The sequence below is a fragment of the Oncorhynchus nerka genome, linkage group LG16, assembly GCF_034236695.1.
Source record: "Oncorhynchus nerka isolate Pitt River linkage group LG16, Oner_Uvic_2.0, whole genome shotgun sequence".
In the NCBI taxonomy this organism is placed as follows: domain Eukaryota; kingdom Metazoa; phylum Chordata; class Actinopteri; order Salmoniformes; family Salmonidae; genus Oncorhynchus; species Oncorhynchus nerka.
The window spans coordinates 31,501,117-31,526,114 of record NC_088411.1 but is presented as its reverse complement, the minus strand read 5'-3'; the positions used below and the strand labels follow the sequence as shown (position 1 = coordinate 31,526,114).

At 42.7% G+C, this 24,998-nt stretch overlaps 1 protein-coding gene across 1 annotated transcript in view; it reads right to left on the bottom strand.

The window, feature by feature from the left end:
• LOC115125331 (zinc finger matrin-type protein 4-like) overlaps window positions 1–24,998 on the bottom strand; it is a 224,209-nt gene that overhangs the window by 31,507 nt on the left and 167,704 nt on the right. Inside the window, exons 5-6 of the mRNA XM_065002590.1 lie at window positions 20,490–20,756; window positions 6,038–6,134 (exon numbers count right to left, since the gene is read on the bottom strand). Coding sequence (XP_064858662.1) covers window positions 6,038–6,134; window positions 20,490–20,756 — 364 coding nt within the window. The remainder of the gene's footprint in view (window positions 1–6,037; window positions 6,135–20,489; window positions 20,757–24,998) is intronic.

The window sequence follows — 24,998 nt, the reverse complement described above, 5'->3', positions numbered from 1 at the left end:
GCGCTGGGACCACCAGATTAGGGTGGCCGCGGCCACGCGGTGTGGAGCGTTTGTATGGTCTGTGCAGAGAGGAGAGAACAGGGATAGACAGACACATAGTTGACAGGCTACACAAGAGGCTACGCTAATGCAAAGGAGATTGGAATGACAAGTGGACTACACGTCACGAGTGTTCAGAAAGTTAAGCTTACGTAGCAAGAATCTTATTGACTAAAATGGTTAAAATGATACAGTACTGCTGAAGTAGGCTAGCTGGCAGAGGCTGCGTTGTTGACACTACACTAATCAAGTCGTTCCGTTGAGTGTAATAGTTTCTACTGTGCTGCTATTCGGGGCTAGCTGGCTAGCTAGCAGTGTTGATTACGTTACGTTGCGTTAAAAGAACGACAATAGCTGGCTAGCTAACCTAGGAAATCGCTCTAGACTACACAATTATCTTTGATACAAAGACGGCTATGTAGCTAGCTATGTAGCTAGCTATGTAGCTAGCTACGATCAAACAAATCAAGCCGTTGTACTGTAATGAAATGAAATGAAAAATGTGATACTACCTGTGGAGCGAAGCGAAATGCGACCGGATTGTTGAGTGCAGAAGTTCTGTTCGGTAGACGTTGGCTAGCTGTTGGCTAGCTAGCAGAGTCTCCTATGTTAAGGACGACATAAAACTACACACTCTAAACTACACAATTATCTTGGGTACCAAGACAGCAAAGACAACTATGTAGCTAGCTAACACTACACTAATCAAGTCGTTCAGTTGAGTGTAATAGTTGTGCTGCTAATCGGTAGACGGTGGACTAGCTAACGGTGGACGTGTTATCATCATCTCTCCATAGTGTTATCAACTTCTCTCCATAGTGTTATCAACTTCTCTCCATAGTTATTGTTATCAACTTCTCTCCATAGTGTTATCAACATCTCTCCATAGTTATTGTTATCATCATCTCTCCATAGTGTTATCAACTTCTCTCCATAGTGTTATCAATCTCTCTCCATAGTGTTATCAACTTTTCTCCATAGTGTTATCAACTTCTCTCCATAGTGTTATCAACTTCTCTCCATAGTGTTATCAACTTCTCTCCATATTGTTATCAACATCTCTCCATAGTGTTATCAACTTCTCTCCATAGTTAGTGTTATCAACATCTCTCCATAGTGTTATCAACTTCTCTCCATAGTTAGTGTTATCAACATCTCTCCATAGTTAGTGTTATCAACATCTCTCCATAGTGTTATCAACATCTCTCCATAGTGTTATCAACTTCTCTCCATAGTGTTATCAACATCTCTCCATAGTGTTATCAACATCTCTCCATAGTGTTATCAACTTCTCTCCATAGTTAGTGTTATCAACTTCTCTCCATAGTTAGTGTTATCAACTTCTCTCCATAGTGTTATCAACTTCTCTCCATAGTGTTATCAACTTCTCTCCATAGTGTTATCAACTTCTCTCCATAGTGTTATCAACTTCTCTCCATAGTGTTATCAACATCTCTCCATAGTGTTATCAACTTCTCTCCATAGTTAGTGTTATCAACATCTCTCCATAGTGTTATCAACTTCTCTCCATAGTTAGTGTTATCAAACTTCTCTCCATAGTTCCACTTGGGGCGGCAGGGTAGCCTAGTGGTTAGAGCGTTGGAAAGGTTGCAAGTTCGAATCCCCGAGCTGACAAGGTACAAATCTGTCGTTCTGCCCCTGAACAGGCAGTTAACCCACTGTTCCCAGGCCGTCATTGAAAATAAGAATTTGTTCTTAACTGACTTGCCTGGTTAAATGAAGGTAAAATAAAAAATAAAAATAGTTAGTGTTATCAACTTCTCTCCATAATTATTGTTATCAACTTCTCTCCATAGTGTTATCAACTTCTCTCCATAGTGTTATCAACTTCTCTCCATAGTGTTATCAACATCTCTCCATAGTTATTGTTATCAACTTCTCTCCATAGTGTTATCAACATCTCTCCATAGTGTTATCAACATCTCTCCATAGTGTTATCAACATCTCTCCATAGTGTTATCAACTTCTCTCCATAGTGTTATCAACATCTTGCCATAGTGTTATCAACTTCTCTCCATAGATATTGTTATCAACATCTCTCCATAGTGTTATCAACTTCTCTCCATAGTTAGTGTTATCAACATCTCTCCATAGTGTTATCAACTTCTCTCCATAGTGTTATCAACTTCTCTCCATAGTGTTATCAACATCTCTCCATAGTGTTATCAACTTCTCTCCATAGTTAGTGTTATCAACTTCTCTCCATAGTGTTATCAACATCTCTCCATAGTGTTATCAACTTCTCTCCATAGTTAGTGTTATCAACTTCTCTCCATAGTGTTATCAACATCTCTCCATAGTGTTATCAACTTCTCTCCATAGTGTTATCAACTTCTCTCCATAGTGTTATCAACTTCTCTCCATAGTGTTATCAACTTCTCTCCATAGTGTTATCAACATCTCTCCATAGTGTTATCAACTTCTCTCCATAGTGTTATCAACTTCTCTCCATAGTTATTGTTATCAAATTCTCTCCATAGTGTTATCAACTTCTCTCCATAGTTATTGTTATCAAATTCTCTCCATAGTGTTATCAACTTCTCTCCATAGTGTTATCAACTTCTCTCCATAGTTAGTGTTATCAACTTCTCTCCATAGTGTTATCAACATCTCTCCATAGTTAGTGTTATCAACATCTCTCCATAGTGTTATCATCATCTCTCCATAGTGTTATCAACTTCTCTCCATAGTTAGTGTTATCAACTTCTCTCCAAAGTGTTATCAACTTCTCTCCATAGTGTTATCAACTTCTCTCCAAAGTGTTATCAACTTCTCTCCATAGTGTTATCAACTTCTCTCCATAGTGTTATCAACTTCTCTCCATAGTGTTATCAACTTCTCTCCATAGTTAGTGTTATCAACTTCTCTCCATAGTGTTATCAACTTCTCTCCATAGTTAGTGTTATCAACTTCTCTCCATATTGTTATCAACATCTCTCCATAGTGTTATCAACATCTCTCCATAGTGTTATCAACTTCTCTCCATAGTGTTATCAACATCTCTCCATAGTGTTATCAACTTCTCTCCATAGTGTTATCAACTTCTCTCCATAGTGTTATCAACTTCTCTCCATAGTTATTGTTATCAACTTCTCTCCATATTGTTATCAACATCTCTCCATAGTGTTATCAACATCTCTCCATAGTGTTATCAACATCTCTCCATAGTGTTATCAACTTCTCTCCATAGTGTTATCAACTTCTCTCCATAGTGTTATCAACTTCTCTCCATAGTGTTATCAACTTCTCTCCATAGTGTTATCAACTTCTCTCCATAGTGTTATCAACTTCTCTCCATAGTGTTATCAACTTCTCTCCATAGTGTTATCAACATCTCTCCATAGTGTTATCTCTCCATAGTGTTATCAACTTCTCTCCATAGTGTTATCAACTTCTCTCCATAGTGTTATCAACTTCTCTCCATAGTTATTGTTATCAACTTCTCTCCATAGTTAGTGTTATCAACTTCTCTCCATAGTGTTATCAACTTCTCTCCATAGTGTTATCAACTTCTCTCCATAGTTATTGTTATCAACATCTCTCCATAGTGTTATCAACATCTCTCCATAGTGTTATCAACTTCTCTCCATAGTTATTGTTATCAACTTCTCTCCATAGTGTTATCAACTTTTCTCCATATTGTTATCAACTTCTCTCCATAGTGTTATCATCATCTCTCCATAGTGTTATCAACTTCTCTCCATAGTTATTGTTATCAACTTCTCTCCATAGTTAGTGTTATCAACTTCTCTCCATAGTGTTATCAACATCTCTCCATAGTGTTATCAACTTCTCTCCATAGTGTTATCAACTTCTCTCCATAGTGTTATCAACTTCTCTCCATAGTTGTTATCAACTTCTCTCCATAGTTATTGTTATCAACATCTCTCCCATAGTGTTATCAACATCTCTCCATAGTGTTATCAACTTCTCTCCATAGTGTTATCAACATCTCTCCATAGTGTTATCAACTTCTCTCCATAGTGTTATCAACTTCTCTCCATAGTGTTATCAACTTCTCTCCATAGTGTTATCAACTTCTCTCCATAGTGTTATCAACATCTCTCCATAGTGTTATCAACTTCTCTCCATAGTGTTATCAACTTCTCTCCATAGTGTTATCAACTTCTCTCCATAGTGTTATCATCATCTCTCCATAGTGTTATCAACTTCTCTCCATAGTGTTATCAACTTCTCTCCATAGTGTTATCAACTTCTCTCCATAGTTATTGTTATCAACATCTCTCCATAGTGTTATCATCATCTCTCCATAGTGTTATCAACTTCTCTCCATAGTGTTATCAACTTCTCTCCATAGTGTTATCAACTTCTCTCCATAGTTATTGTTATCAACTTCTCTCCATAGTTAGTGTTATCAACTTCTCTCCATAGTGTTATCAACTTCTCTCCATAGTGTTATCAACTTCTCTCCATAGTGTTATCAACTTCTCTCCATAGTTATTGTTATCAACATCTCTCCATAGTGTTATCAACATCTCTCCATAGTGTTATCAACTTCTCTCCATAGTTATTGTTATCAACTTCTCTCCATAGTGTTATCAACTTTTCTCCATATTGTTATCAACTTCTCTCCATAGTGTTATCATCATCTCTCCATAGTGTTATCAACTTCTCTCCATAGTTATTGTTATCAACTTCTCTCCATAGTTAGTGTTATCAACTTCTCTCCATAGTGTTATCAACATCTCTCCATAGTGTTATCAACTTCTCTCCATAGTGTTATCAACTTCTCTCCATAGTGTTATCAACTTCTCTCCATAGTTATTGTTATCAACTTCTCTCCATATTGTTATCAACATCTCTCCATAGTGTTATCAACATCTCTCCATAGTGTTATCAACTTCTCTCCATAGTGTTATCAACATCTCTCCATAGTGTTATCAACTTCTCTCCATAGTGTTATCAACATCTCTCCATAGTGTTATCAACTTCTCTCCATAGTGTTATCAACTTCTCTCCATAGTGTTATCAACATCTCTCCATAGTGTTATCAACTTCTCTCCATAGTGTTATCAACTTCTCTCCATAGTGTTATCAACTTCTCTCCATAGTGTTATCATCATCTCTCCATAGTGTTATCAACTTCTCTCCATAGTGTTATCAACTTCTCTCCATAGTGTTATCAACTTCTCTCCATAGTTATTGTTATCAACTTCTCTCCATAGTTAGTGTTATCAACTTCTCTCCATAGTGTTATCAACTTCTCTCCATAGTGTTATCAACTTCTCTCCATAGTGTTATCAACTTCTCTCCATAGTTATTGTTATCAACATCTCTCCATAGTGTTATCAACATCTCTCCATAGTGTTATCAACTTCTCTCCATAGTTATTGTTATCAACTTCTCTCCATAGTGTTATCAACATCTCTCCATAGTGTTATCAACTTCTCTCCATAGTGTTATCAACATCTCTCCATAGTGTTATCAACTTCTCTCCATAGTGTTATCAACTTCTCTCCATAGTGTTATCAACTTCTCTCCATAGTGTTATCATCATCTCTCCATAGTGTTATCAACTTCTCTCCATAGTGTTATCAACTTCTCTCCATAGTGTTATCAACTTCTCTCCATAGTGTTATCAACTTCTCTCCATAGTTATTGTTATCAACATCTCTCCATAGTGTTATCAACTTCTCTCCATAGTTATTGTTATCAACTTCTCTCCATAGTGTTATCAACTTTTCTCCATATTGTTATCAACTTGTGTAACTCTGTGTTGTCTGTTCACACTGCTATGCTTTATCTTGGCCAGGTCGCAGTTGCAAATGAGAACTTGTTCTCAACTAGCCTACCTGGTTAAATAAAGGTGAAATAAAAAAATTAAAAAAACTTCTCTCCATAGTAAGTATTATCAATCTCTCTCCATAGTGTTATCAACTTTTCTCCATATTGTTATCAACTTCTCTCCATAGTAAGTATTATCAATCTCTCTCCATAGTTAGTGTTATCAACTTACTTGTTCTGGTGCTTGGAGCCCTGGAGGTGTGCGTGGTACTGTTCAATGGAGTTCAACACAACACTACATACACTGCAGGAGTATCTGCTGCGGAGACCTGATGAGAGACAAACACACAGACGTGATCATCACTGTTGTCGCCATCATCACCACTTTCATCTTCATCATCTTCCTCATTGTCGTTGTTGGTGTCGTCATCATCATCATTGTGAAGCATATCTAATGTATAAAGGAAGAATTGGGGGAGCCAGGCATGTGCAGCGCTTCTGAGATTGGTGTGTGCATGTGTGTGATGAAATGAACAGCGCGGAAACAGATGTGAGCTAATTAGACAGTTTGCAGGTGGTCGAGAATGAAGGGACAAAAATAGACAGAGGAAGAAGAGATGAAGAGAAAAAAAAGAGAGAGCGAGGCGAGGCAGAGAGAGATAGAGAGTGTGATGAGATATAGATGGGTAGAGAGAGAGGGGGGGAGAGAGAGATAGAGAGAGAGAGAGATGTGATGAGATATAGATGGGTAGAGAGAGAGAGAGGGGGGGGCAGAGAGAGATAGAGAGAGAGAGTGTGATGAGATATAGATGGGTAGAGAGAGAGAGGCGGGGGGCAGAGAGAGATAGAGAGAGAGTGTGATGAGATATAGATGGGTAGAGAGAGAGAGGGGGGAGAGAGATAGAGAGAGAGAGTGTGATGAGATATAGATGGGTAGAGAGAGAGGGGGGGGGGCAGAGAGAGATAGAGAGAGAGTGTGATGAGATATAGATGGGTAGAGAGAGAGGGGGCAGAGAGAGATAGAGAGAGAGAGTGTGATGAGATATAGATGGGTAGAGAGAGAGAGGGGGGAGAGAGAGAGAGAGTGTGATGAGATATAGATGGGTAGAGAGAGGGGGGGCAGAGAGAGAGAGAGTGTGATGAGATATAGATGGGTAGAGAGAGAGAGGGGGGCAGAGAGAGATAGAGAGAGAGAGTGTGATGAGATATAGATGGGTAGAGAGAGAGGGGGGCAGAGAGAGATAGAGAGAGAGAGTGTGATGAGATATAGATGGGTAGAGAGAGAGAGGGGGGGCAGAGAGAGATAGAGAGAGAGTGTGTGATGAGATATAGATGGGTAGAGAGAGAGAGGGGGCAGAGAGAGATAGAGAGAGAGAGTGTGATGAGATATAGATGGGTAGAGAGAGAGAGGGGGCAGAGAGAGATAGAGAGAGAGAGTGTGATGAGATATAGATGGGTAGAGAGAGAGGGGGGGAAAAGGGAGAGAGATAGAGAGAGAGAGTGTGATGAGATATAGATGGGTAGAGAGAGAGGGGGGGCCCGTGTACGTGATCATCAGAGAGAGAGATAGAGAGAGAGTGTGATGAGATATAGATGGGTAGAGAGAGAGAGGGGGGCAGAGAGAGAGAGAGAGAGAGAGTGTGATGAGATATAGATGGGTAGAGAGAGAGGGGGCAGAGAGAGATAGAGAGTGTGATGAGATATAGATGGGTAGAGAGAGAGAGGGGGGGGCAGAGAGAGATAGAGAGAGAGAGTGTGATGAGATATAGATGGGTAGAGAGAGAGCGAGGCGGGGCAGAGAGAGATAGAGAGAGAGAGTGTGATGAGATATAGATGGGTAGAGCGAGGGGGGCAGAGAGAGATAGCAAGAGAGAGAGAGTATGATGAGATATAGATGGGTAGAGAGAGAGGGGGGGAGGTGAAAAGGAAAGCGAGAGAGAGAGACAGTGAGAGACAAAGTGAGGATGAACGAGAAGAAAAGAAAAGGGAGTGAGTGGAGAAAAATGAGCGAGAGGGAAAGAGAAAGTGAGAGCGGGGTAAATCGATCACTGGGTAAATGCTCTGTCTTGTCTCGTTGTGATCTCATGGTGAGCTGCCTGTAACATCTACAGGACACTGCACGCATCCAGAAAACGGCATTTGTAACAAGGGGCCAAGGAATCTGAAGTAGTAGTAAGCAGCAGTAAGGTAGACAGATAGTAGCAACAGGTTGTAAACAGGAAGAGATTAGCCCGTGTACGTGATCATCTTTAGTTTTTTTTTTACGAAACCCCGCCCTAGTAAGAAATGTAATCAGATATCACTTTGCACATCATTTCATGGTGGAAAGACACGCCATCCATAGTTAATGACTGTCTAGTAGGCAGTCTGAGATTTCCCACTTATAAAGCCCAAATATACCATACTTTGAATAAAACAACAACTTATCCATTTTTAATCGTTGTACAACATCATGGGTAAGCTGTGGTCTTTAAGCTGAAAAACTAGATATTTTGCTGTCCTTGGCCTTTTATTCTCACAACTAATATTTTTACCAATTGAAAGAAAGCATGTATGTGCACAAAGTATCGTTTGAATAAAGTGACCCGTTTGTGTTTTCACCTCACTGAGAGGGTATAACTAGACAGGGTCTGATTATCTTTATGGCCCTCCCCACTGAGACTGCTGGTATATCTAGAAATGCAATGTCATCCAGAGAACACAATGTTTCTTCTACACAGTGTCCTGTACATTCAAATAATCAGAAAAAGATTTGGTTGGAGGGCCTTTACCATCCCTACAATCATTGTGGGGTGTGCGTGTGCTCATTCCTCTACTTATTATTACTGTCTGTGAGATTTACAAGTTGTTGATGTGGTCCGTGACCCTTTGACCTTTCAATGTGGTTAGTGGCAAAGCATGTTGAAAGATGAAGTACTAATATACACACCGCTCTTGGAGGAAAGACAGGTCATTACTGACATGAGGCCAGGATTGTTGTGCTGCTAATCGGTAGACGGTGGATGCTAGCATATCACTATCCCACAGCCCTCAGATTGGTGTGAAGAAATGGTCAAATCAAACCGTTGTACTATAATGAAATGTAATGAAATGTAATGAAATGTAATACTACGCAGATGCGACCGCTCGCTCCAACCCGGAGCGAGATGAAGTACTAATATACACACCGCTCTTGGAGGAAAGACAGGTCATTACTGACATGAGGCCAGGATTGTATAATGTAGCACACATCGCACGCACGCACACACACGCACGCACACACGCACACACACACACACGCACGCACACACGCACGCACACACACACACACTCACACGCACGCACGCACGCACGCACACACACACACACACACACGCACGCACACACGCACACACACACTCACACGCACGCACGCACGCACACGCACGCACGCACATGCGCGCGCACACACACACACACACACGCGCACACACACACACACACGTGCACACGTGCACACACACACGCACGCGCACACACACACACACACACGTGCACACACACACACGTGCACACGCACGCACACACACACACACACGTACACACTTGATGTCCCTTTCTGAAGCTATTGAAGACATGTTGTCATTAAGAAGACAAAACTAAGCCTGGCGAGAAATGTTTGGGCTTAAGGGTTGATGTAGTGTGGGTGGGTGTGTGTGTGGGTGTGTGTGTGTGGGTGGGTGTGTGTGTGTGTGTGATAGAGATGATTGGTGTCAACCTCCTTTGTTCCTCCTCATCTTATTTCTATTTGTATTTATTAAGGATCGCCATTAGCTACAGCCAAGGCAGCAGCTACTCTTCCTGGGGTCCAACAGATTTTACAAGACATTGAGTGTGCGCCCTCTGGGCACTACTCTACTACAACACACTCCAGGTGACGTGTGTGTAGAGTGTGTACAGTATGTTATGTGTGTATAGTGTGTATGTTATGTGTGTTTCTTCCTGGTTATGTGTATCTTCATTTCTTGCTATTCCATAAGGTGTATTTTCATGTGTTTTTTTTCTAAATCTAATTTTACTGCTTGCATGAGTTACTTGATGTGGAACAGAGTTCCATGTAGTCATGGCTCTATGTAGTACTGTGCGCCTCCCATAGTCTGTTCTGGACTTGGGGACTGTGAAGAGACCTCTGGTGGCATGTCTTGATGGGTATGCATGGGTGTCTGAGCTGCTAGTAGTTAAAACAGACAGGTCAGTGCATTCAACATGTCAATGCTTCCTAAAAAAGCAAGTAGTGACTACCGTGATAAGAGCATGTAAATTAGAGCCCTGGATGGTCGGAGTATGAGTCCAAATCAAAGTATGCAAAACGGAGCACGGAGGTCCATTCTCGAATGCGTAATCAATTTGTACATATTTTGAAGCATGCATCGATGCACGATTCAATGGAAAGTATGCAGTAGAAATATGGCACAACCACGTAAAATATGACGCAACATTTCTTGATATCAATGGCGGCCATTATTTGAACTGAAGCAAGAGAAAATACACACTGTCTGAAATGAAATGTTGCCTATTCATGTCTCATATGTTGCGTATTCACGTCTCATATGTTGCGTATTCACGTCTCATATGTTGCCTATTCACGTCTCATATGTTGCCTATTCACGTCTCATATGTTGCCTATTCACGTCTCATATGTTGCGTATTCACGTCTCATATGTTGCCTATTCACGTCTCATATGTTGCCTATTCACGTCTCATATGTTGCGTATTCACGTCTCATATGTTGCCTATTCACGTCTCATATGTTGCGTATTCACGTCTCATATGTTGCCTATTCACGTCTCATATGTTGCCTATTCACGTCTCATATGTTGCCTATTCACGTCTCATATGTTGCCTATTCACGTCTCATATGTTGCGTATTCACGTCTCATATGTTGCCTATTCACGTCTCATATGTTGCCTATTCACTTCTCATATGTTGCCTGACTATAAGATTTTATCTTGATACATGAATAAATACATGCTGTGTTAATGTTGGTATGTTTACATACCAGCAATACCCACTGTGGTGTGCATAAATCGCAAGCCCATAGTTAGTCAATAGGGCTAACTGGCTAGCTACTACTGTTAGTTAGCTACTACTGTTAACTAGCCAGATAGCCACAAATAATTATTAGCTAGCTAGCTACCCACAAAGAATTGGCATCTACCCATTAGTTTCAGGTCCTTTTTGCTTGTTGTACTATCGGATGAGTGTCATGTCTACTCCTGCACCTCCCCTCCGGCGTACGACGTGGCCAGAGTGCTAACCACCGGTCCTGGGAACCATCAACACCTGGATTCCATCACATTCATCATTCTCTTTTATATGTCAGTCTTCCAGGTTCACTCACCAGTTGGTTTTGTTCTTGTTTATCCACGTACTGCCTTATGTTGGTGTTGTGTTCTTGGTTTTGTTGTTTTATTAAAATGTTTCACCTGCACCTGCTTCCAACCCCCCCCCCATCATTACAGTTAGCTACATTATAGCTGATTGTTAAGTAAAATGTTTGCTTTGTGTACATCTTGTTTCGTCTCTATTGCCATTGTTCTGGTTGGAAGAAGGTCCATGCACTCGGAGCATGGCAGCAAGCATATTGAGAAACACTCATCTGCTTTGAGCTATGAGAGATTGACATGTATATTATTTATGTAAGCTCTATGTGTACATTTAAGGGTCAGCCGTGGTGCCCTGCTCTGGGCCAGTTGTCATTTTCCCAAGTCCCTCTTTGTGGCACCTGACCATAAGCCTGGGCAGTAGTCCAGGTGCAACAATACTAGGACCTGTAGGACCTGCCTTGTTGATGTTGTTGTTATGAAGGCAGTGCAGTGCTTTACTATGGACAGACCTCTCCCCATCTTAGCTACTGTTGCATCAATATGTTTTGATCTAAACAGTTTACAATCCAAGCCGTTTAGTCACCTCAACTTGCTCAATTTCCACATTATTCATTATAATATGTAGTTGAGGTTTAGGGTTTAGTGAATGATTTGTCCCAAATACAAGGCTTTTAGTTTTTGAAATATTTAGAAAAGAACTTATTTCTTGACAGCCATTCTGAAACTGACAGCAAGCCCTTGTTAAGTGTTGCAGTAATTTCACTCACTGTAGTAGCTGATATATTGTTGAGTCATCCGCATAGATAGACACATGGGCTTTACTCAGAGCTAGTGGCAGGTCATTAGTGAGATTGAAGTAAGGAGCCTACACAGCTACCCTGGCATAGCCAGAGGTGTAAAGTAAAGCCATAACACATGTGTTTTTTCAGCAGCAGACTATGATCGTTAATGTCAAAAGCCGCACTGAAATCTAACATAACAGCCACCGACAATCTTTTAATTATCAATGTCTCTCAGCCAATCATCAGTCATTTGTGTAAGTGTCGAGCATGTTGAATGCCCTTCCTTATAAGCATGCTGACATTCTGTTGTTCATTTATTTTCTGTCAAATAGCATTGTATCTGGTCATACACCATTCTCACTAAGGGTTGGTAACAGACTGATTGGTCGGCTATTTAAACCAGTAAAGAGTGCTTTTCCTGGGTAGCAGAATGCTGGTGTGTGTGTGTGTGCTAGTGTGTGTATGTGGGCTGGTGTGTGTGTGTGTGTGTGTGTGTGTGTGTGTGTGTGTGTGTGTGTGTGTGTGTGTGTGTATGTGTGTGTGCTGGTGTGGGTGTGTGTGTGGTAAGATGGTAATAGGCGCTCACGTTGCCCCTGGTGGCAGGGGTATTGAAGGCATCTCCCGTCATCCCGGGGACGTGGACAGATGTTGAATACTGAAGTCGATCTGAGGTGTTCTGGCTGGTGTGTGTGTGTGTGCGTGTGTGTGAGGGTGATTTAGAACACAGAGAAGTGTGTCTTATTAATGGCACAGCTTGTTACTGTAGACAGAACTGACCTCTTCTTTTCACCTTAACCACCACTGTACAATATGAAGCATAGCTTTATCTGCAGGTAACACACGCACATACATACATACATACATACATACATACATACATACATACATACATACATACATACATACATACATACATACATACATACAGAACTTTTCTTTTCTTTTCCCGCTGTTCTTGTTTTTGAATCATATTCTTTGCTCCACATTCCTCCCCCTCCCTCTCTTTCACTCTCCTGTGTCTGTCTTATGCATGCATGTGTGTGTCTGCCTATGTCTGTGTGGGTGTAGGTGTGAGTGTATGTGTGAGTGAGTGGGTTTGTGGGTGTAGGTGTGAGTGTATGTGTGAGTGGGTTTGTGTGTTTATGTGTGTGAGTGTAGGTGTGTGTGTGTGTGTGTGTGTGTGTGTGTGTGTGTGTGTGTGTGTGTGTGTCTAAGGACTACTAGCGGTGTTTTTGTCTTGTCATGTCTCATTCATCATCTTCATTAGCTTCACATGCAGTGCAGCTGACACACACACACACACACACACACACACAAACAAAAACACACAAACCCACTCACACATACACTCACACCTACACCCACAAACCCACTCACTCACACATACACTCACACATACACCCACAAACCCACTCACTCACACATACACTCACACCTACACCCACACAGACATAGGCAGACACACACATGCATGCATAAGACAGACACAGGAGAGTGAAAGAGAGGGAGGGGGAGGAATGTGGAGCAAAGAATATGATTCAAAAACAAGAACAGCGGGACTGAGAAAGGAATAGAAGTTATCACTTTTGACATCTCCTTGGTCGGTCGGTCTCTCTCACACCTTGGATGTCACACCTAAAGCAGTGATATCATCCAATCAGAGGTGAGATGATATCTTTGTGTGTAATCATAGAGATGCTGTTGTCAACCCTCACCATCACACACTTCTGTAATGACTAACCAAGAGACCTGAAGACTTTCCTTAGCTCCCCGTAGATAATACCTATAGGTTTTAGCTCAGCTGGCTAACACAGTCTTGGTCAGGCCTAGGGTTGCAAAGCTACCGGTAATTTACCAAAGTTACCGGAATCTTCTGTAATTTTGGTAATTAACAGAAAATCTACAGTATGGCAATCGATACTACCTTTGGTAATTTATACTTTACAGTTTTTTACAATCCCTTTGGCACTAATTTCAGAACCTTGATGTCATTTTTCAAAACTCTAGACACAAAACTCACAACCGATGATCAAAATGCTAATTTTTTAAAAGTCTAACACTTTTCCCAAATGCTTGGATATAATACACATAAACCTAAGATCATTTGTTCATTGAACTAAAATCCCCTGTTCAAAATGACACAACTTAACATCAAAGTATTACCATTTCAAAATGCAATCACACATTACATCTGAGATGACTGTCTATTCATTTCATTACAATGATCTAACTATCAATTGATACAACTGCTCAAAATGATAAGTGACTGTTGCATTACTCTTAATGCAGAGTTTTATGGAAACTGACAAACAATATTCCATGTTTAGATCATGAAAGTTCCATTGACACCAATTACCGTGGAATATGAACCAATTGGACTATATTATCTATGGATGTAATATGTCATCATCAGACACTGTTTCTATGGTCCCATGTACCACTTTTCCAGACCATGTTTTCAGATTTGAGATTATTGTACACTCACTGGCCACTTTATTAGGTACACCTATCTAGTACTGGGTAGGACCCCTTTTTGCCTCCACAACAGCCTGAATTATTCATGGTGTTGTACGTTAAGAGATGCCCTTCTGCACACCACTGTTTTAAACAGCTGTTATTTGAGCATGTGTGGCCTTTCTGTTAGCTTGAATGAGTCTGGACATTGTCCTCTGTCCTTTCTCATTAAGGTGGTTTTGCCCACAGAAATGTCGCTCACTGAATGTGTTTTGTTTATCACACCATTCTCTGTAAACTCTAGAGACTGTAGTGAGTAAAAGTCCCAGGAAGGCAGCTGTTTCTGAGATGCTGGAATCACCATGTGTGGCATCAACAATCATGCCACGGTCAAAGTTGCTGAGATTACTCATCTTGTCTGTTCTAATGTTTGGTCAAACAACATCTAAAGCTCTCTAGTCTATATACTCTATATATTGACATGCAGGCAGCCACATGATTCGCTGTTGGAATGTAACCTTCCTTGATGAGCTAAATCAGGTCTGTAGAGCTGATAGCATGACCTATGTCATTGTGTGGGATAATGTCAGGTTCCACCAGGCTCAAATGGGGCAAGCATGGTTTCAGGCCCAACCACAATTTACCACCCTGTACTTACCCCCATACTCTCCTTTCCTTAACCCGATTGAGGAATTTTTCTCCACATGATGGACCATTCTTGATGCAAACGGGAAACTGTTGAATGTGAAAAACCCAGCAGTGTTGCAGTTCTTGACACAAACCGGTGCACCTGGCATCTACAGTACTACAATACCCCGTTCAAAGGCACTTAAATGGTTTGTCTCGCCCATTCACCCTCTGAATGGCACACAATCCATGTCTTAATTCTCTCAAGGCTTAAAAATCCTTATCGAACCAGTCTCCTCCCCTTCGTCTACACTGATTGAAGTGGATTTAACAAGTGACATCAATAAGGGATCATAACTTTCACCTGGATTCACCTGGTCAATCTAAGTCATGGAAAGAGCAGGTGTTCCTAATGTTTAGTTCACTCAGTGTATATTTAGGATGTTTTACATACATTTTTTGTCTCCCAAAATCATCTAATTTAATGATTTTATATATACACAATAAGTGATAAGGCAACACAGAGGGCCAGAGATAATTACAAACACCTGTGATAATCTGAAGTGCCCAAAAGGGCCACTAGAAGTCTTGTGATAGATTACATAAAATCCTTGAAAGATTCTGGTAAACTCAGCAAAAAAAGAAACATCCTCTCACTGTCAACTGCGTTTATTTTCAGCAAACTTAACATGTGTAAAAATGTGTTTGAACATAACAAGATTCAACAACTGAGACATAAACTGAACAAGTTCCACAGACATGTGACTAACAGAAATTGAATAATGTGTCCCTGAACAAAGGGGGGAGTCAAAATGTTCTGTCTGCGGCTATGGAACCCTGACCTGTTCACCGGACGTGCTACCTGTCCCAGACCTGCTGTTTTCAACTCTCTAGAGACAGCAGGGGTGGTAGAGATACTCTGAATGATCGGCTATGATAAGCCAACTGACATTTCCTCCTGAGGTGCTGACCTGTTGCGCCCTCGTCAACCACTGTGATTATTATTATTTGACCCTGCTGGTCATCTATGAACATTTGAACATCTTGGCCATGTTCTGTTATAATCTCCACCCGGCACAGCCAGAAGAGGACTGGCCACCCTTCATAGCCTGGTTCCTCTCTAGGTTTCTTCCTAGGTTCTGGCCTTTCTAGGGAGTTTTTCCTAGCCACCGTGCTTCTACACCTGCACTGCTTGCTGTTTGGGGTATTAGGCTGGGTTTCTGTACAGCACTTTCTGACATCAGCTGATGTAAGAAGGGCTTTATAAATAAATTTGGCAGTAGCATACCACCCTGCATACCACTGCTGGCTTGCTTCTGAAGCTAAGCAGGGTTAGTACTGGGTTAGTACTGGTCAGTTTCTGGATGGGAGACCAGATGCTGCTGGAAGTGGTGTTGGAGGGCCAGTAGGAGGTACTCTTTCCTCTGGTATAAAAAAATATCCCAATGCCCCAGTGTAGGGTGCCATCTTTCGGATGGGACGTTAAACGGGTGTCCTGACTCTCTGAGGTCATTAAAGATCCCATGGCACTTATTGTAAGAGTAGGGGTGTTAACCCCAGTGTCCTGGCTAAATTCCCAATCTGGCCCTCAAACCATCACGGTCACCTAATAATCCCCAGTTTACAATTGGCTCATTCATCCCCCTCCTCTCCCCTGTAACTATTCCCCAGGTCGTTGCTGCAAATGAGAACGTGTTCTCAGTCAACTTACCTGGTAAAATAACAAGTAAATAAATACAAAAAAATGATTGATTGAGCTGTCCGTCCTGTAGCGCTGTCTTAGGCGTCTCACAGTACGGACATTGCAATGTATTGCCCTGGCCACATCTGCAGGGACACTGGGCATCTTTCTATTGGTGTTTTTCAGAGTCAGTAGAAAGGCCTCTTTAGAGTCCTAAGTTTTCATAACTGTGACCTTAATTGCCTACCGTCTGTAAGATCTTAGTGCCTTAACGACCGTTCCACAGGTGCATGTTCATTAATTGTTTATGGCATTGAACAAGCATGGGTGTAACGGGTGTTGTCGTCAGATGAAGAGGAATCGGACCAAAGCGCAGTGTGGTAATAAGTGTTCATGACTTTTTATTTAAACTGAACACTAAACGAAAATAACAAAGTGAATAACCGAAACCGAAACAGTCCTGTCAGGTGCAAAACACTAAACAGAAAACAACTACCCACAAAGACAATGTGGGAAAACGCTACCTAAGTATGGTTCCCAATCAGAGACAATGATAGACAGCTGTCCCTGATTGAGAACCATACCCGGCCAAAACAAAGAAATACAAAAACATAGAAAAAAGAACATAGAATGCCCACCCAAATCACACCCTGACCAAACCAACATAGAGACATAAAAAGCTCTAAGGTAAGGGTGTGACAATGGGAAACAGTGTTAAAACCCTTTACCATGAAGATCTGTAAAGTTATTTGGATTTTTACAAATTTTCTTTGAAAGACAGGATCCTGAAAAAGGGACGTTTATTTTTTGCTGAGTTTAGTTTACTGGTAAACTTAGAATATTTCCAGTTATATACCCACCTTTTGCAACCCTAATCAGGTCCTTGCTGTGGCTGTTAGCCAAATATTGCTCCGTTAACTAGAGGGTCTATGGTTCAAGTCCCACTCCTGCTGATTCCGCCTCAGTCACTACATCACTATGACATAACACATTATTAGATAATACACTGTGTAAACATATAGTTGCAGTCACTCACTCATATTTGATTATTATTATCATATTAGTCTTGATTGAGTGGCATCAGGAGCACACAAAGCACTCAACCGGAACAGCTATCCACTCATTTTTTGTGTGTGTGTGTGTGATAGGAAAATAACACTCAAGCCGTTCACCATGGAAACGGCTCATAACAAGCCAGTCTGCCAACATAACAGATGTCAAGTTATGTACAGATGTAGGATCCAAATTTGATCACTCTTTTGTTGCTGTGAATTTGAGTGAGTGAGTGAGTGAGTGAGTGAGTGAGTGAGTGGTGAGTGAGTGAGTGAGTGAGTGAGGGAGGGAGGGAGGGGGAATGAGGTCCCATGTGGCTGGTAGAGCCAGTTGGTAGAGCATAGCGATTGCAACGCCAGGGTTGTGTGTTTGATTCCCACGGAGGACCAGTACTAATCACAACAGAAAGTCACTCTGGATAAGAGCATCTGCAAAATTAGAAAAATATCAAATTATATAAAATGCCAAATGAACAGCACTTGTTTGGTATTTTAAGTGTTGCAGTTCATTTTGAGTGTGATGCAAAAGTCCAATCTTATTCATAAACCTTTTAAAAAACAACAAATACTGTAAGTGGTTCATAAAACACCTGGACAACACCTGGACATAAAACACCTGGATAAAAGGAACACTTATGTGAGAATGCTATTCATTGACTACAGCTCAGCGTTCAACACCATAGTACCCTCAAAGCTCATCACTAAGCTAAGGATCCTGGGACTAAACACCTCCCTCTGCAACTGGATCCTGGGCTTCCTGATGAGCCGCCCCCAGGTGGTGAGGGTAGCTAGCAACACATCTGCCACGGTGATCCTCAACACTGGAGCTCCCCAGGGGTGCGTGCTCAGTCCCCACCTGTACTCCCTGTTCACCCACGACTGCATGGCCAGGCACGACTCCAACACCATCATTAAGTTTGCTGACGACACAACAGTGGTAGGCCTGATCACCGACAACCTACGAGACAGCCTATAGGGAGGAGGTCAGAGACCTGGCCGGGTGGTGCCAGAATAACAACCTCTCCCTCAACGTAACCAAGACTAAGGAGATGATTGTGGACTACAGGAAGAGGAGGACCAAGCACGCCCCTATTCTCATCGACGGGGCTGTAGTAGAGCAGGTTGAGAGCTTCAAGTTCCTTGGTGTCCACATCAACAACAAACTAGAATGGTCCAAACACACCAAGACAGTAGTGAAGAGGGCACGACAAAGCCTATTCCCCATCAGGAAACTAAAAAGTTTTGGCCTGGGTCCTGAGATCCTCAAAAGGTTCTACAGCTGCAACATTGAGAGCATGGTTGCCTGGTTGCATTACTGCCTGGTAAGTCAGGCTGTGTCAGAGGAATTGTCAAAGACCCCAGCCACCCCAGTCATAGACTGTTCTCTCTACTAACACATGGCAAGCGGTACCAGAGTGCCAAGTCTAGGACAAAAAGGCTTCTCAACAGTTTTTATCCCCAAGCCCCAAGCCGACTCCTTAACAGGTAATCAAATGGCTACCCGGACTATTTGCATTGTGTGCCCCCCCCCCACAACCCCTCTTTTACGCTGCTGCTACTCTCTGTTTATCATATATGCATAGTCACTTTAACTATACATTCATGTACATACTACCTCAATTGGGTCGGCCAACCAGTGCTCCCGCACATAGGCTACCCGAGCTATCTACATTGTGTCCCACCACCCACCACCCACCAACCCCTCTTTTACGCCACTGCTACTCTCTGTTCATTATTTTTGCATAGTCACTTTAACCATATCTACATTACATACTACACCTCAATCAGCCTGACTAACTGGTGTCTGTATGTAGCCTCGCTACTTTTATAGCCTCACTACTGTATATAGCTGTCACGAGTCCGACCGAGGGTGTTTCCCCTTCCCGGGCGGGTGGCGCTCGGCGGTCGTCATCACCGGCCTATTAGCTGCCACTGATTGTTTTTCCTCCCCTCCTTGTATGTTTAGTGGTAGCACCTGTTCATGTTTAATAAGTTTGTCTTTATTAGACAGCCGGCCCGCCTGGTTGTTGTGCGGGATTATTTCATTGTAAACCTTCGGCTCTGTTGTAAGAGGTACGTGCTTAGTCGTGATTTTTTCCATTGTACTTTTTCCCCTGTGTTTGGGAACATTACTTTTGTGAGCACCCTGTGTTGCGTTGGTGCTAGTAAAAGATGCACAGCATTGAACTCTGTCTCCTGCATTTGACTCCACACCCACGACACCCGGAGCATTACAATAGCCTGTCTTTTTACTGTTGTTTTATTTATTTACTTAACTATTGTTCACCTAATTAAGCATTTCACCTGTTCACCTGTTGTATTTGGCGCATGTGACAAATAAACTTTGATTTGATTTGTTATAATGTAATATAACCCTATATTATACAAATTGATCCTAAAGTACTTCTACCGTCCAAATGTCCTACCAGTTGCTCCAGTAATATCATGATGTGTTCCTGTGAAGTTTATTCCCCTTTTTTTAAAACCAGGCAAGTCAGTTAAGAACAAATTCTTATTTTCAATGACGGCCTAGGAACAGTGGATTAACTGCCTGTTCAGAGGCAGAACAACAGATTTGTACCTTGTCAGCTCGGGGGTTTGAACTAGCAACCTTCCGGTTGCTAGTCCAACGCTCTAACCCCTAGGCTACCCTGCCACCTCTTGTAGTGCTGGTAAGCCTAACTTTATCCCTTAATAACCCCTTAACACCTGTCTCATGACCTATAGCCCTTGTCTCCTCACCTGTAGTTTCGGTAGCGTCCAGACTGCCAGCTAGCTGCTCCAGTAGTTGTGCTCTGGCTGCATTCCTGCGATGTTTTTTCCCCTCATAGTGTTGCTGGGCCATCAGAGGGTTGTTGAACCATGCTCCACACAGACAGCAGTACTTCCCTGTCTCACCACTACCACCACTACCCACCAACACCACCGGGGGTGCTAGAGAGGAGGGCCGTGGTAGGGCAGGAGGAGCAGGGTTTGAGTCGCTGGGCTGGGGGGTGGAAGGGGATGAGTCTGGGGCAGGGAGGGAAACAGGGCAGGAAGAAAGGGGGAGGGAGGAAGTTATGAGAAAAAAAGGTAGATGATGGTTAAGGGGGAGATTAAAGGGGAATAAAGGAGAGGAGATAACAATAGTAATAGAAGGATGGAGGAAAGGAGTGAGGAAAGGATGGAGGAAATTATGGAGGAAAGAATGGAGGAAAGGAGTGAGGAAAGGATGGGGGAAAGGATGGAGGAAAGGATGGAGGAAAGGATGGAGGAAATTATGGAGGAAAGAATGGAGGAAAGGAGTGAGGAAAAGATGGGGGAAAGGATGGAGGAAAGAATGGAGGAAAGGAGTGAGGAAAGGATGGGGGAAAGGATGGAGGAAAGAATGGAGGAAAGGAGTGAGGAAAGGGTGGGGGAAAGGATGGAGGAAAGAATGGAGGAAAGGAGTGAGGAAAGGATGGGGGAAAGGATGGAGGAAAGAATGGAGGAAAGGAGTGAGGAAAGGATGGGGGAAAGGATGGAGGAAAGAATGGAGGAAAGGAGTGAGGAAAGGATGGGGGAAAGGATGGAGGAAAGGATGGAGGAAAGAGGGAGAGAAAGAGCCCATTAAAATCATCTCATATAAACACACAGAGGTGATAATAGGCCATAAACATAAACCAATAATAATTGTTGTAATGTGTAGGGCCGGGACAATACCAATATCAAGATAGTTTTTCCTTGTCAAAAAATGAAAACATGTGTTTTAGTGTGTGCTGTTAGTGTGTGCAGTTAGTGTGTGCAGTTAGGGTGTGCAGTTAGTGTGTGCAGTTAGTGTGTGCAGTTAGGGTGTGCAGTTAGTGTGTGCAGTTAGTGTGTGCGTGCGTGCGTGTGTGTGTGTGTGTGTTTGAAACTTGGTCCGGGGAAATACCAGTATTGCTATGCTTGTTAGTGTATTTTAAGTGTTGCAGTTCATTTTGAGTGTGATGCAAAAGTCCAATCTTATTCATAAACCTTTTAAAAAACAACAAATACTGTAAGTGGTTCATAAAACACCTGGACAACACCTGGACATAAAACACCTGGATAAAAGGAACACTTATGTGAGAATGCTATTCATTGACTACAGCTCAGCGTTCAACACCATAGTACCCTCAAAGCTCATCACTAAGCTAAGGATCCTGGGACTAAACACCTCCCTCTGCAACTGGATCCTGGGCTTCCTGATGAGCCGCCCCCAGGTGGTGAGGGTAGCTAGCAACACATCTGCCACGGTGATCCTCAACACTGGAGCTCCCCAGGGGTGCGTGCTCAGTCCCCACCTGTACTCCCTGTTCACCCACGACTGCATGGCCAGGCACGACTCAACACCATCATTAAGTTTGCTGACGACACAACAGTGGTAGGCCTGATCACCGACAACCTACGAGACAGCCTATAGGGAGGAGGTCAGAGACCTGGCCGGGTGGTGCCAGAATAACAACCTCTCCCTCAACGTAACCAAGACTAAGGAGATGATTGTGGACTACAGGAAGAGGAGGACCAAGCACGCCCCTATTCTCATCGACGGGGCTGTAGTAGAGCAGGTTGAGAGCTTCAAGTTCCTTGGTGTCCACATCAACAACAAACTAGAATGGTCCAAACACACCAAGACAGTAGTGAAGAGGGCACGACAAAGCCTATTCCCCATCAGGAAACTAAAAGTTTTGGCCTGGGTCCTGAGATCCTCAAAAGGTTCTACAGCTGCAACATTGAGAGCATGGTTGCCTGGTTGCATTACTGCCTGGTAAGTCAGGCTGTGTCAGAGGAATTGTCAAAGACCCCAGCCACCCCAGTCATAGACTGTTCTCTCTACTAACACATGGCAAGCGGTACCAGAGTGCCAAGTCTAGGACAAAAAGGCTTCTCAACAGTTTTTATCCCCAAGCCCCAAGCCGACTCCTTAACAGGTAATCAAATGGCTACCCGGACTATTTGCATTGTGTGCCCCCCCCCACAACCCCTCTTTTACGCTGCTGCTACTCTCTGTTTATCATATATGCATAGTCACTTTAACTATACATTCATGTACATACTACCTCAATTGGGTCGGCCAACCAGTGCTCCCGCACATAGGCTACCCGAGCTATCTACATTGTGTCCCACCACCCACCACCCACCAACCCCTCTTTTACGCCACTGCTACTCTCTGTTCATTATTTTTGCATAGTCACTTTAACCATATCTACATTACATACTACACCTCAATCAGCCTGACTAACTGGTGTCTGTATGTAGCCTCGCTACTTTTATAGCCTCACTACTGTATATAGCTGTCACGAGTCCGACCGAGGGTGTTTCCCCTTCCCGGGCGGGTGGCGCTCGGCGGTCGTCATCACCGGCCTATTAGCTGCCACTGATTGTTTTTCCTCCCCCTCCTTGTATGTTTAGTGGTAGCACCTGTTCATGTTTAATAAGTTTGTCTTTATTAGACAGCCGGCCCGCCTGGTTGTTGTGCGGGATTATTTCATTGTAAACCTTCGGCTCTGTTGTAAGAGGTACGTGCTTAGTCGTGATTTTTTCCATTGTACTTTTTCCCCTGTGTTTGGGAACATTACTTTTGTGAGCACCCTGTGTTGCGTTGGTGCTAGTAAAAGATGCACAGCATTGAACTCTGTCTCCTGCATTTGACTCCACACCCACGACACCCGGAGCATTACAATAGCCTGTCTTTTTACTGTTGTTTTATTTATTTACTTAACTATTGTTCACCTAATTAAGCATTTCACCTGTTCACCTGTTGTATTTGGCGCATGTGACAAATAAACTTTGATTTGATTTGTTATAATGTAATATAACCCTATATTATACAAATTGATCCTAAAGTACTTCTACCGTCCAAATGTCCTACCAGTTGCTCCAGTAATATCATGATGTGTTCCGTTAGTGTGTGCAGTTAGTGTGTGCAGTTAGTGTGTGCTATAACTTGGAAAATATGCGAATGTGATCTGGATGACAACATGATGTTTGTTTCCAACAGTTCAACCAGCCTCGTGTTTTGTTTCCTTGCCACAACACTAACAAGCATAGCAATACTGGTATTTCCCCGGACCAAGTTTCAAACACACACACACACACACGCACGCACGCACGCACGCACGCACCCACACACACGCACACACAAACACCCGCACGCACACACACACACACGCACGCACGCACCCGCACACAAGCACCCGCACGCACACACACACACACACACGCACGCACGCACCCGCACACAAGCACCCGCACGCACGCACACACACACACACCACAGTCAATAAAGTGCAAGGCCAGACCAACTCACAGGGGACTGCTGCGAGCACAGAGCAATAGATTGCTCCAGGCGTGATCTATGAAGCACAGATGAGGGTAAGAGTAAGGTCTGCACTCCTGAGAGCCATCCTACTCTGTGTAGGCATTGTGGAGGCATTGTGCGTGTGTGTATCGCTAAATGTACATTATATGTGTAAATCTCGTGTCTGTCTATGAATTACTTATCAAGAAGAAAACTGCCAATGCCCTAACAAACTTCAAAAACTGCACCTTCTATATGCTACTACTACAATTCTCAACCGCATTACATTGACCCTGTATTGACCCCGTATTGACCCTGTATTGACCCCGTTGAGTATGGCAGTAATAGACCATAAACATGAATCAATAATAATTGTTGTAATGAGTATATCGGAAATTACATCTACAGTAAAACACTAACGTGGTCTCAAGAGTCTCACACACACACACACAAACACACAAAAACACCCTCACACCCAGATGAGGGTAAGAGAAAGGTTAACTGCACTCCAGAGATCCATCCTACTCTCAGACTCTGTGGAGAAAATCTGTGTGTCATATTTATGTTGATGCGTGTGTCCATTCATCAGACTTTTTTCTCACCCCCCCCCCCATCTTCAGAAAAATAAGTGGTAGTCTTCCAGGTGACCCTGTTAATACAATGTCAGCATGGTTACCATGGAGACAGGCCATTCATAGCCTTGGCACCGTTAGGACCGACAGAATAAGACCTGGGGTCACACACTGAGGTGTGCGTGTGTGTGTGTGTATGTGCGTGTGTGTGCGTGTGTGTGTGTGTAAGCAAACATGCTCTCACAGTCTCACTGCAGAATCCGAGATTAGTCCATGAAGTGGAAAAAATGAGTATAAAGTATAAAAATATGGAAGTGGTGTGTGCATAGATATTCACCCCCTTTGCTATGAAGCCCCTAAATAAGATCTGGTGCAACCAATCACCTTCAGAAGTCACAT